We start from the raw sequence: 14,237 nt of genomic DNA, 5'->3' as shown, positions 1-14,237 counted from the left end.
GGCCATGGGTTCAATGTTAGTGAATCAACAGTAGTGTTAAATAAGGTGTCTTTAAACGGAATCACACATAAAGAAGGTTATATACAGGCAGACCTCGTTTTATTGCGCTTCGCAGATACTGCATTTTTTTTTTTTTTTTTACAAACTGAAGGTTGGTGGCAACCCTGTGTGGAGCAAGTCTATCAGGGCCATTTTTCCAGCAGAATTTGCTCACTTTATGTCTCTGTGTCACATTTTGGTGATTCTCTCAATATTTCAAACTTTTTCATTATTTATTATATTCGTGATGGTGATCTGGGATCAGTGATCTTTGAAGTTACTCCTAGGATGCACTGAAAGCGCAGATGATGGTTAGCATTTTTTAGCCATAAAGTTTTTTCTTTTCATTTTTTGGCCGTGCCACACGGCATGTGGCATCGTAGTTCCCCAACCAGGGATCAAACCTGTGCCCCCTGCAGTGGAAGCGAGGAGCCCTCACCACTGGACCTCCAGGGAATTCCCAGCAATAAAGTATTTTTAAATAAAGGTGTATACATTGTTTGTTTTTAGACATAATGCTATTGCACAGTTAATAGACTACAGCATAGTGTAAACATACTTTTGCACGGGGAAACCAGAAAATGCGTGTGACTCGCTTTATTGCGATATGCGCTTTATTGTGATCTGGAATCGAAAGCACAGTATCTCCGAGGTCTGCTTACGTTGATGGTTGATGAAAATGTTGTGACCAGAGGTTCACAGGAACCTAGACCCGTATTTCCTGTAGGAACAATGGCTCAGCATCCACTAATTCTGTGTTCGTGGTGACTTCATAGAACATAACTACCGCAAGTAATGAGACTTGACCGCATTGATACCATCTTAGTTCTATTTATAACAATTAGAGGGAGATTCAAAATGACGTCACCCTGAGTTATAAGACGAGTTTTGGTGGGCTTTCTCCACGTTACTGTGTGATTTTGTTTTATTTCATTTTTTTTTAATGTTTTGGCCGTGCCTCGTGGCAGGTGGGATCTTAACTCCCCGACCAGGGATCGAATGTGCACCCCCTGCATTGCAAGCGCAGTCTTAACCACTGGACCTCCGGGGAAGTCCCGGCTGTGTGATTTTTTTTTTTTTTTTTTTAAGACGGAGGTGCCACTCAGAAGCCAAGTTCATCCTGCAGGGTAACTTCTTGGCTGGATGTTCCCGCTGTGCATTCCCACTGCACTGCCCAAGTGATTGTTCTCTGGTCTCTTCTGACCCCTTGCTCTTCCTCTTGCCGTATTCCATCCAGGCTGACTCTCCTCTCTCTCTGCCTGCGCTTCCCCCATTTCTTCTGCCGTTGCCTCTACCTCCCAACCTGTGCATAGCATACCCTAAATTCTAGAACAAACATTCTGTTGCTTTTCTTTTCATTTTTTGAACTTTGATGGCCCTTTGGATCCCGACCTCACAGCTAAGCTCTGAGCTTCTGTAATTCGTTCTTCCCAAGTGAGTGGGAATAAGAAGAAAGATGACAGATAGAGGCTCAGCATTAAACAAACTGCCATTACAGTTCTTGTCTGGGGAGGGGCCAATCTCAGCTCAGTGCTTCCCTTTTTAAACTTTATTTATTTATTTATTTATTTTTGGCTGCGTTGGGTCTTCATTGCTGCACGCAGGCTTTCTCTAGTTGTGGCGAGCGGGAGCTACTCTTCGTTGCGGTGCGCGGGCTTCTCACTGTGGTGGCTTCTCTTGTTGCAGAGCACGGGCTCTAGGCGCACGGGGTTCAGTAGTTGTGGCGCACGGGCTTAGTTGCTCCGCGGCATGTGGGATCTTCCCGGACCAGGGATCGAATCCGTGTCCCCTGCATTGGCAGGCGGATTCTTAACCACTGCGCCACCAGGGAAGCCCAGTGCTTCCCTTTTAACAGTAATCACAACCCAATACAGTAAGTCCCCTACATACGAATGAGTTCCGTTCTGAGAGCGCGTTCGTAAGTCCGGTTGGTTCGTTAAGTCCAACAAAGTTAGCCTAGGTACCCAACTAACACAATTGGCTATATAGTACTGCACTGTATTAGGTTTATAATACTTTTCACACAAATAATACATAAACAAACACAAAAAATAAGGAAAGCAGTTTTAATCTTACAGTACAGTCCCTTCAAAAGTACAGTAGTACAGTACAACAGCTGGCATGCAGGGGCTGGCATCGAGTGAACAGGCAGGAAGAGTTACTGACTGGAGGAGGGAGAGGAGGTGGGAGATGGTAGAGCTGAAGGAATGTCAGCAATAGGAGACGGAGGGCAAGCTGCAATTGCACTCACGCCTGACGTTGATGGCGCAGGGTCTGGTTCCTTGCTGGAACCAGATGCACGTTCGCACCTTTGAAAGTTCTCCACCTGAGGGTTCGTATGTAGGGGACTTACTGTAACAACAATAATCAGCTTTGGGCAGGGCGGGAACGGCATTTACCCCGGCTTTATTACTGTTTACTCTCATCATATTTTTTTTTTTACAGTTATCTTTCACTGATGTCAAGCTTTCTTTTTTTTTTTCATACTTAGTTTTTACATAGTTTCCCTTTAAGTAAAGTTATTTCGGTAAAGAAGCATCTGATAGAAAGAAACCTATTAGGCAAAGAATAGTGCGCGTCTACACAGATGCAGGGAAAGGCATGTAGACTGAAGCTTGTGAAATAATTGCAGTTGATATGTTTGCTGTGTTTCCCAGTTAGATTGAGAGAAGGGTCCAAGGGACCTTTAAAGTGTCTACCGAGCTGATTGGTGCTGACTGATTTTTTGATCAGGGGGGTGGTGGGGAGATGGGGAGGGAGTGAGTGCACATCAAAGAAAACCTGGCCGAGAGGTGGACTGTTCCCAAACTTGTCTTTTAAAACCCCATGACTTGGGAATTCCCTGGCGGTCCAGTGGTTAGGACTCGGCGCTCTCACTGCCGGGGCCCGGGTTTGATCCCTGGTTGGGGAACTAAGATCCTGCTAGCTGTGCGGTGTGGCCAAAAAATAAAGAAAAAACAACAACCCCCCCCACCCCCAAAAGCCCATGACTTGAAAGGTACTTTGGTGATGAATTGGGGAGGCATGGCTGGGAGTGGGGAGACAGAGCAAGCAAGGAGCCCAAGAAACGTTTCTAGAAAATCCACAGTGTTTCTATCCTTGTTCAGCTGTAGACGATCCAACTAGATCAGCTCATGTGTGTGGCTCTTGGGTGCTGCTTGTGTGAACCTCTGAACCACAGCACGACCCTCAGCGTGTATTTGTTTCTCAGTGAGCGCATATCCTGACCTGTGCCTGGAACGTTCCTTTGTAGTTACTTGCGGAGGAGCAGCTGGTTCCCGTACACTGGGAAATGTTAGCTGTGTCCACTTCCCTCCTCATTTCATTCCCCAAATCTGTTCCTGTTTAGAGACCATCTCTGAGGCGACAGACATGAAGGAAGCCCTGGAAATTATGCCCAAAACACTGGAGTATGGAATTATAAATTCACATGTGCTTGGTCTCCTGAAGGATATTATATGTCAGGTAAGTACAGACGGAAAAAAGAATCTCAGTACTGTTTAAGAGTAAGGCCATCTGGGCTTCCCTGGTGGCGCAGTGGTTGAGAATCTGCCTGCCAATGCGGGGGACACGGGTTCGAGCCCTGGTCTGGGAAGATCCCACATGCCGCAGAGCAGCTGGGCCCGTGAGCCACAACTACTGAGCCTGCGCGTCTGGAGCCTGTGCTCCGCAACAGGAGAGGCCGCGATGGTGAAGAGGCCCGCGCACCGCGATGAAGAGTGGCCCCCGCTTGCCACAACTAGAGAAAGCCCTCGCACAGAAACGAAGACCCAACACAGCCAAAAATAAATAAATAAATATTAAAAAAAAAAAAAGTGATATTTAAAAAAAAATAAAAAATAAAAAAGAGTAAGGCCATCTAATTCACTGATTCCACGAAGAGGTGGTCAGCAGCTCTTAGATTCCAGGTGCTGTCATGGGCCCTGGGGACAGGGGAGCAGTGAGCAGTCCAGATGACAGCCCTGTGCTATGGGAGCTTATACTGGGGGAAAGACACCAAACACCAACACATAAACTGGAAAATATCAGGTAGTGACAGGTGGCATTAGGAAAATAAACCCTAGTAATGTGATAGAAATGACCTGTTCATGCGTGTGTGCATGCGTGTGTGTGTGTGTGTGTGCAGGGGGTGGTGGTAAGGGACGACCTTGGTGGGGAGGTGACATCGGAGCTTTCTTTATAGACAACCAATAAAATAGCCCATAAGCAGCCTTATTCACTAATGATAAGTTATTAGGGATATGTAATAGGGTGGGACTGAGGTGGTCAGGAAATACCCCTCTGAGGAAGTGGCATTGAATTGAGGGGGGAATGAGGTGAAGGCATCAGACATGTGAGGATCTGCAGGAAGAGCATCCTGGGCAGAGAAAACAGCACATGCAAAGGTCCTGAGGCAGGAGCAGACTTAGCTTGCTCCAGACACAGAGGAGAGGATGACCAGTGCAGCTGGAGAGTAGTGAGGGAAGTTTGGAAAGGAAGGTAGGTTTGAAGCACGGGAATAAAATGATCTGGTTTGCATTTTTCTTCTGGCTGTTGTGTGAACAACATATGCAGGGGCAAGAACGTATGGGACCAGTAGACCTAATAGCAGGCCATGGAAACGTCCAAGTGGTGGATGATGGTTGTTTAGGCTCCGGAGTTCAATCAGGGGAGGGAGCGGGAAGCAGACAGCATCAAGAATGTGTTGGACGTGGAGCCAAAAGGACTCGCTGATGACTTGGATATGGAGGTTTAGGAAAAGAGCATCCAGAATGATTCCTAGGATTTGGGTTTGAACAAGCAGGGAGATTTTGGAGTCATTACTGAGATGGGGGGGGTGGGGTGGAGGGATCTGGAGAAAAAACCCAGAACTCTATTTTGCACATGTTAAGCTTGAGATGCCTCCTAGACATCCAAGTTGAGGTGTGAAGCAGGATGTGCAAGTCTGGAGCTCAGGGGAGAACTCAAGGGGTTCTTCCAGAAATATTTATTGAGCATTTACTGTATTCTATAGCAGTAATCAACATAGTCAAGGTCTGTGCCTCACAGACCTTACATCCTAGTCAGGAAGATTTACGTTAAACAAGATCAATGAGAAAATATACAGTATGTTAGATAGTGACAGGAGTTCAGGAGAAAGATGAAGCTGGGAAGGGGGTTAGGAAATGTTGGCAGGTGGTAAAAGTAGGGCTTTTGAAATTTTGGATGGGGTGGCCAGGAAGACCTCAATGTTGTCTTTTGCTGGGACTGTTGCAGTTGGCTTCTGATAGATTTCCCAGCTTCTACTTTTGCCCCTACACTATATTCTCCACGTGCCCACCAGAGAGATCCTTTACAAAACGGGAGCCACTGACATGGTGTCAAGCCAAGGGACTGGATGAAACAACCAAGGGAGAGAATATAGAAGGAGGAGAATGAGATGAGAGGGAAACTAGGGGGCAGGATGATAGGGGGCCAATTTATTATTTTTGAAAATTGGGCAAGTAAAAGGAAGGCTCTAACCATTTATTCTGCCTTCCCTATATGAACTGGATAATCAAATAGTAGATAAGAGAAGTGTCTCTTTATAAAAGCATTTCAGCTATTAAAAAAAGAATGTTTAGAATGAGACTATTTCAGTAGTGCAGCTCTCAGTGTGTTGAAGGATCTCGGTATTGAACATCAATGGATGCTAAAATAAAAGAAAAAGAAATAAAGAGAGAGGACTTCCTTGGTGGTCCAGTGGTTAGGACTCTGCACTTCCACTGCAGGGGGCACAGTTTCGATCCCTGGTTGGGGAACTAAGATCCTGCATGCCTCATTGGGTGGCCAAAAAGCCCCCCAAAACCAAAAAAACAACCCCCCCCAAAAAAAGAGAGAAAAACCAAACATTATTTGTCTCCTGATAGAAGAAACACCAATAGTCTTGGCAAAGGGATTCTGAGCCAGTCTCTGGACCCAGCTGCCAATTTGCAGGAAAAGACAAGAGGAGCTTGTAGAGTTCCGCCGTGAGTGTGCAGTCAGCAAAATCCAGGCTGGGAAACTCAAAACATTCTGGGTTCTTCAAAAAATTGGAAGTACATGTAGATTAAAAGAGTCTTAAAAGACGTACCAAATTTTAAGAAAAACGGGCAAAACTAAAAATCAAAACCCAACCCAATCAACCAACCCACCAAACAAACAAAGAAGCCAACCAACCTGTGGGCATTTGTACATCACTTTCTATGTGGGGGTAAGTTATGTAATTGTATTCAAGTGATTTCATAAATTCATGCTTCCGTCAACTCAAATTTCCCAAAGACGGCGTGCTCAGTATCTTCTTTATTTTAACCTTCACACAAACTTGGAGCTTAGCTGATGGGTTAACACACAGTTCTCGCTTCCCTGTGCCGTAGTTTCTAACTCAGCTGCCCTGTGGCTGGCGGCAGCTAAAGAAATACAGTGTCATCTTCTGGGTAGTCACCTCAGGCTTGGTTCAAACTCCTTACCCTTGGGCCATTCTCAGTCAAATATAATTTCTCTTTCTTTAGATCTGTGCTCTGGGCTGGAGTAGTTCACTTTGTCACTGTATTGTTACTTTCTATTATAGTGTATTCAAAGCCAGAGGCAACTCGAGTGCATGAATTATTGAACATGACGTGTGATTTGCTTCTTTTTTTAAAAATTTTTATTAGAGTATAGTTGATTTACAATGTTGCGTTAGTCTGCTGTACAGCAAAGTGACTCGGTTATACATATACATGTATCCACTCTTTTAGATTTTTTTCTCATATAGGTCATTACAGAGTATTGAGAAGAGTTCCCTGTGCTATACAGTAGGTCCTTATTATCTATTTTATATAGAGTAGTGTGTATATGTCAATCCCAATCTCCCAATTTATCCCTCCTCCCTCTGCTTTCTCCCCTGGTAACCATAAGTTTGTTTTCTACATCGACGACTCTATTTCTATTTTGTAAATAAGTTCATTTGTACTCAGCCATAAAAAAGAACGAAATAATGCCATTTGCAGCAACATGGATGGACCGAGGAACTGTCATACTGAGTGAAGTAAGTCAGACAGAGAAAGACAAATACCATATGATATCGCTTATATGTGGAATCTAAAAAAATGGTACAAATGATTTGATTCTTAAACTTGGCTTTTCAGGTTTTCTTGCCAGCCTTGTCCTTCAGTCAGCACAAGGATGCGAGCCTGGGATTCACATCTGGAGAAGTCTTGGACTCTTTTGAGTACGACACAGACCTACCTAGCATGCCCGGGGAAGCAATAGAATATCACAGCATTCAATTAATACGGGATGAATTTTTAATGAACATCCAGAAATTTGCAAGTAATATTCAAAGAACAATGCAGCAACTTGAAGGTAAGGCTTTATTTTTCTCCTCCTTAGTTAAGCAGGATGCGTTTACTTTAAGAAGAATTTAAGAGTTCAGGAGGTTTTTTTTTTTTTGTTTTAATTTATGATCGCTGTGTTTACCTGCTCGTGATATGAAAGACACCAAGCTGGACATCGTAAGAAACGCAAAGAGGAATGAAGAATGACGAATCCTTGTCCTCAAGGATCTTATAATCCGGTGCCCAAAGAACTATGGCAGAATAAGGAGCTTGAGAGAGATATTAGGGTCTTTAGGGCTTGGAAGAGTGAGACCATATTGGAGAAGTGGTGGGGGAATCAAAGAGGACTTCCTGAAGGAGGCAGCATTTGACCTCATCTGAAAGGATGAGCAAGGCGTTGGTATGTGGAGTTGGGGAGCAAGGGCATTTCGGGCAGGGAGAATGATGGACCTTTGGCGGTTCTCTTTCCATTCATTTTGCTAAGTACTCTATGAGATTCAGTTTGCTAAGCATTCTGTATTTTCAGTCTGAAGACCTAGCTTTTCAGTATGAAAAATTCTCTTGATAATTTCCTCCACTATTTGTCTCTGTTTTCTCCTGTTAATATTCCTGTTGGATATGTGCTGTTGATTCTGTTTCCTATCTTTTCACTTGCATTTTCCATCTCTTTGTCTGTGTACTCTACTTTCCTGAAGAGTTCCTCAACTTTTACCTTCACAACTTTTGATTAGACTTTTCACATCAGCTATCATCTTTTTAATTTTTAAGACCTCTTATTTTGTGATTGTACCTTTTCCATAGCATTCTGTTCTTGTCTGATGGATGCCATGTTGGCTCAAATCTCTGAGACTAATAGTTGGGATTAAAACATTTTTTTTGTCTGTTCTTTACGTTGTCTCAGTTTCCTCTGAAGTCATTGTTTCTGATTTATTCTTGGACTGTCTGTTTCATGCTGGAGGCTTTCTCGAATATCTGTTGAGCTCTGGTTGTTTGTTCAATTTTTAATTTAATTTAATTTAATTTTATTTGGCCGCATTGGGTCTTAGTTGCGACATGTGGGATCTCCATCGCGGCACACAGGATCTTTCGTTGTGGCGTGTGGGCTTTCTAGTTGTGGTACACAGGCTCCAGAGCATGCGGGCTCAGTAGTTGCGGGCTCTAGTTGTGGCGCACGGGCTGTATAGGGGTGCAGGCTCAGTAGTTGCGGTGCGTGGGCTTAGTTGCCCCATGGCACGTGGGATCTTAGTTCCCCGACCAGGGATCAAACCTGCGTCGGAAGGTGGATTCTTACCCACTGGGCCACCAGGGAAGTCCCTGTTTGTTCAATTTTTAAATTGACATCACTTAGGTTGTAAACTCAGGACCGTCTTAAATAGCTAAATCATTTTGATCGCGCTTAACACTGGAGCAATGATCTAATTATCTAAAGAGTTTTAGTTACGTTCTAATGAAAGAAAATGAGATATAGAAATATTAGGACAGGGAAGTACCAGGCCATATACTGATGTCTGGAGAGAAGAGCCAGCTGATTAACTTGAACATCATTGTCTGTAATCATTTCCCCCAAACTAGTGGCTGACTGACCATTTTTATTCTACTAGGTGAGATCAAGTTAGAAATGCCAAGCATCAGTGTAGAGGGAGAGGTGTCTGACCTGGCAGCTGACCCAGAAACCGTGGAAATTTTGGAGCAATGCGTGATAAACTGGTTGAATCAGATATCAGTAGCTCTTGAGGGCCAGATGAAAAAGACGCCTCAGGTAATGTGTGCGATGCTTTTGAAGATCCCTGATCTAGTTCATGCTTGCTGTCCCGAGAAAGAGCCAGGAGTCTGGGGATCTGAGCGATCTAGCCTCTTTTCTTACTGTTTTGTGACCTCCTTAAAAATATCAAAGTAAACATACCCAGGGTGTCATTCTTGGGCTTTCTGAGGTTAGTGTGCCAATAGATGACTCTCTGTTATTGATAAAGATAATACTGCGTGTGGGTCAGGATGTTTGGGCTAAAAATGAAAAAAACAAACCAACCAGGAAACCCAACTCAGCTGGCTTAAATAAGACAGAGGATTTGTTGGCTCACATAACTGAGAAGTCTAGAGGCAGTGCTGGATTCAGGTATGGTTTGATCAAGACTCCGGCACTCTAGCTGTGTTGCTCTGTTAATTTCTTGGTTCCAAACTCCTCTCTGAGGGGGCTTCCTCCTCAGGCTGGTTTCCTTCATGGTGGCAACCGGTAATAGTTTCTGACCCCACATCCACATACCACCTTGCCCAGAGAAAGATGGAGCGTCTACTATTCCCGACTGGAGTCCTGAGATTCACTCTGATTGGATCATCCTAGGTCAAGTGCCCACCCCCGAAGTCCTTGTATGGATTAGCCCCTAACTAGAGCGTTTGGGAGGAGAGGCATGGATGCTGGAGGAACAGCCACAAGTGTGGACTCCCCGCTAATGATGATGCTGTTTGTGTGCTCCTGTCATCTCTCAGGGGAATGGTCCTCTGGCCGAAATTGAATTCTGGCGAGAAAGAAATGCCACGCTAAGTGCACTCCATGAACAAACAAAGCTTCCAGTAGTCAGAAAAGTCTTGGATGTGATCAAGGAATCAGATTCTATGCTTGTGGCCAACCTGCAGCCCGTCTTAACTGAATTGTTCAAGTTCCACATGGAGGCCTCAGACAATGTGCGGTTTCTTTCCACGGTGGAACGTCATTTCAAAGTACGCCGGGTGCACTGCACTTCGGAAAGTCAGCTCTGTAAACTAGATTTCACTTCCTTTTGTTTGTTCAGCATTTTTTAAAAAAAATTTATTTTATTTTATTTATTTATTTTTGGTTGCATTGGGTCTTTGTTGCTGCACGCGGGCTTTCTCTAGTTGCGGCGAGTGGGGGCTACTCTTCATCACGGTGCATGGGCTTCTCAAACTGTGGTGGTTTCTCTTGTTGCAGAGCATGGGCTCTAGGCACGCCGGCTCAGTAGTTGTGGCACGCGGGCTCTAGAGCGCGGGCTCAGTAGTTGTGGCTCACGGGCCTAGTTGCTCCGCGGCATGTGGGATCTTCCCGGACCAGGGCTCAAACCCGTGTCCCCTGCATTGGCAGGCAGACTCTTAACCACTGCACCACCAGGGAAGTCCGTTTGTTCAGCATTTAAAAAGTTGTAGTAAAATATATATAACGTGATATTTATTATTCAACCACTTGTAAGAGTTCAGTAGCATTAAATACCTAACCATTGCTGGGTACCCCTCATCACTATCTATGTGCAGAACTTTTTCACCATCCCCAGCATAAACTCAGCATCCCTTTAGACAACTCCGACTTCTGCCAGCCCTTGGTAACCTCTTTTCTAATTTCTGTCTCTCTGAATTTGCCTATTCTAGGTATTTCATAGAAATGGAATCGTACCATCTTTGCCCTTCTGTGTCTGGTTTATTTCACTCAGCATAACGTTTTCAAGATTCATCCATGCTGTAGTTATATGTCAGAATCCCATTGCTTTTTAGGGCTCAGTAACATTCCATTGTATGTATACACCACATTCTGTTTATCCATTCTTCTGTAGATGGACATTTGGGTTATTTCCACCTTTTGGCTATTGTGAATAATGCTGCTATGAATATGGGTATACAGATATTTGTTTGAGTCTGTGCTTTCAATTCGTTTGGGCATATACCCAAGAGTAGAATTGCTGGGACATCTGATAATTCTGTGTTTAACTGTCTGATAATTCTATGTTTAACTGTCTATGAAGATTCTATGTTTAACTCTTTTCCTCAGTGACTGCACCATTTTACATTCCCACCAGCAGTGCACAAGTGTAATTTCCTTTTTCGGGATTCCCCTCCCCTCTGATTTATCACGCACAGTACCGTATTCCAAGGCCAGGAGTCGTTACTCTTGTCCCAATAATGAGACCAGTAAAAGTCCTGTTTGTGTTGCTGAGGGGTTAATATGTGTGTGGTGAAGCGCTGTAGAGGTATAGGCCCAGGTCCCGAGTATCCCACATCTGCATACATGACCTCTCTGAGCCTGTTTCTTTCTCTGGAAAACTGGGATCATGAGAGAACCTACCTCAAATGGTTTCTAGAAGGTTCAAATGAACTTATGACTGCAAAGCACTTAGCACATCAAGAGTAGTGTTGGGGAAGCAACTGTCCAACAACTGTGTGAGAGGTCCACGGATAAGTATCTATATGGTCCTGTATAAGTGGTACAACAAGTGATCAAATCGGAGGGCTTGAGGTCCAAGTGGAATCTGCCATGGAGTTGATGTTAGTGGCAACATCATTTCCTTCTCTGAGATTTATTTATCGTCTCTGCAAAATGAGTGGCTTGCAAAGATCAGTGAGAGTCAAGCTTACATCACTCATGCATCACTTTTGTAATTTTTGCCATCCCTTTGTGCATCTGAAATTTACTTTTCTGTAAGTTGACCTTTTTTTAATATCTATCTTATTTGTTTACTTATTTTGGCTGTGCCAGGTCTTAGTTGTGGTGTGAGAACTCTTAGTAGTGGCATGCATGTGGGATCTAGTTCCCCGACCAGGGATCGAACCCGGGCCCCCTGCATTGGGAGCGTGGGGTCTTAACCACTGGACCACCAGGGAAGTCCCTCTTTAAGTTGACTTTAAATTTGTACGTGTGTGTGTGTGTGTGTGTGTGTGTGTGTGTGTGTGTAATTTAGCCTCAAACAATCGTACCTGTGCAGTCACGGGTTTGATATACCAGTCGTTTCTAATACGCAGTAAAATAAGTATATATATATATTTATTTATTTAAAATTTTTTTTCTTGTGTCATTTGACTTTTGATATGGTTTGTGGTATTTAAAATTTTTTTTAAAAAAATTAATTAATAATTAATTTTATTTTTGGCTGCATTAGGTCTTCTCTAGTTGCGGTGAGCGGGGGCTACTCTTTGCTGCAGTGCACAGGCCTCTCATTACGGTGGCTTCTCCTGTTGCGGAGCACGGGCTCTAGGTGTGCGGGTTTCAGTAGTTGTGGTATGCAGGCTCAGTAGTTGTGGCTCACAGGCTCTAGAGCGCAAGCTCAGTAGTTGTGGCGCGCGGGCTTAGTTGCTCCTTGGCATGTGGGATCTTCCCAGACCAGGGATTGAACCCGTGTCCCCTGCATTGGCAGGCGGATTCCTAACCACTGCGCCACCAGGGAAGTCCCTATATTTTTCAAAAGTTTTGAGTGCTGTCAAAATCATGTCCCTTCCTGCTGGGGGACACATACCCTGGGAAACACTGGCACCTCTAGGTCACCTCTAGAAGACCAACTTTGATTCATTCAGTGGCACTCTTGCCACTAAATATAGTATAATTATATATGTATACAATATGTATACACACACCACACTTCATATACACGTCTGCAAACTGCTTTATTAACTTAAATTGTAAATCTTATCTTTCCATGTCAGCACCTACAGACCTATTTCAAACTTCTTTTGTTTGTTAAACATTTTCTCCCATAATGAGGACTTTTCTAAAATTAACAAGAATGTCCTACACTGTTGGTGGGAATGTAAGTTGGTGCAGCCATTGTGGAAAACAGTATGGAGGTTCCTCAGAAAACTAAAAATAGAGCTACCATATGATCCAGCCATCCCACTCCTGGGCATATATCCGGACAAAACTATAATTCAAAAAGATACATGCACCCCTATGTTCATAGCAGCACTATCCACAACAGCCAAGACATGGAAACAACCAAAGTGTCCATCGACAGATGAATGGCTAAGGAAGATGTGGTACATACACACAATGGAGTCCTACTCAGCCATAAAAAGGAATGAAATAATGCCGTTTGCAGCAACATGGATGCAACTAGAGATCATCAAACTAAGTGAAGTAAATCAGAAAGAGAAAGACAAATGCCACATGATATCACTTATATGTGGAATCTAAAATATGACACAAATGAACTTATCTATGAAACAGAAACAAAATCAGGGACATAGAGAACAGACTGGTGGTTGCCAAGGGGGAGAGGGTAAGGGTGGGAGTTTGGGATTAGCAGATGCAAACTGTATATCTGCAGAATGGATAGACAACAAGGTCCTACTGTATAGCACAGGGAACGATATTCAATATCCTGTGATAAACCAGAATGGAAAAGAATATGAAAAAGAATGCAAAAAAAATTTTTTTTAAGTTGAGAGACCTTAAACAGATGCCCATTTTCCCTGAAAGTACTAAAATCCAGAAATACACTTACATTTAATTCAAATACCTTTTAAATACAAAAAAAAAAAAAAAAAAAGAAAGAAAGAAAGAAAGAAAAAAAAGAGGAGGGAAATTTCCTGCACACTTCTTGCTTTCTTGCACTGTTGGCGCCAAGGCGAAGGTGGCTGGCTTTGCTCTCTCTTTTACATGTGCCTCTCCGGTTAGAACATAGCGCATGGATCCAGCTTTCACGTTGTCTTGGAAACAATCCCCTCCGTGATGAGCGCCCTGAGGATGGTGTGGATCATCTCCCGACACTACAATAAAGACGAGAGGATGATTCCGCTCCTGGAGCGCGTCGCCTGGGAGATCGCGGAGAGAGTCTGCAAAGTGGTGAATCTTCGGACTTTGTTCAGGTAAGAAGTAAAGGCACTGTGTTTTTCTTAAGATCTTAAACAGCTTTAGCGAAACATAATTCACACACCGTACAAATCACCTGTTTAAAAAAAGTACAATTTAATGCTTTTAGTATATTCACAGAGATGTGCATCCATAGCCATCAATGATTTTAGAATATTTTCTTCATCCCAGAAAGAAATCTTTTCCCTTTAGCTTCACTCCCACCCTCCCCAACCCCCCAGCCCTGGGCAACCGCTGATCTACTCTCTGTCTCTGCGGATTCGCCTCTTCTGAACATTCATGCACGTGGAATCCTACAACACGGGGTCTTTTATGACTGG

General features: G+C 43.7%; 1 protein-coding gene across 1 annotated transcript in view; it reads left to right on the top strand.

Annotated features, from left to right (window-relative positions):
* The window catches only part of DNAH10 (dynein axonemal heavy chain 10), a 146,180-nt gene that overhangs the window by 9,700 nt on the left and 122,243 nt on the right, over window positions 1-14,237 (top strand). Inside the window, exons 5-9 of the mRNA XM_068562400.1 lie at window positions 3,389-3,504; window positions 7,146-7,362; window positions 8,936-9,093; window positions 9,819-10,049; window positions 13,723-13,913. Coding sequence (XP_068418501.1) covers window positions 3,389-3,504; window positions 7,146-7,362; window positions 8,936-9,093; window positions 9,819-10,049; window positions 13,723-13,913 — 913 coding nt within the window. The remainder of the gene's footprint in view (window positions 1-3,388; window positions 3,505-7,145; window positions 7,363-8,935; window positions 9,094-9,818; window positions 10,050-13,722; window positions 13,914-14,237) is intronic.

This window comes from Eschrichtius robustus, chromosome 14 (assembly GCF_028021215.1).
Source record: "Eschrichtius robustus isolate mEscRob2 chromosome 14, mEscRob2.pri, whole genome shotgun sequence".
Lineage (NCBI taxonomy): Eukaryota > Metazoa > Chordata > Mammalia > Artiodactyla > Eschrichtiidae > Eschrichtius > Eschrichtius robustus.
The sequence above is the reverse complement of the archived record's forward strand: the minus strand, read 5'-3'. Positions and strand labels throughout refer to the sequence as shown.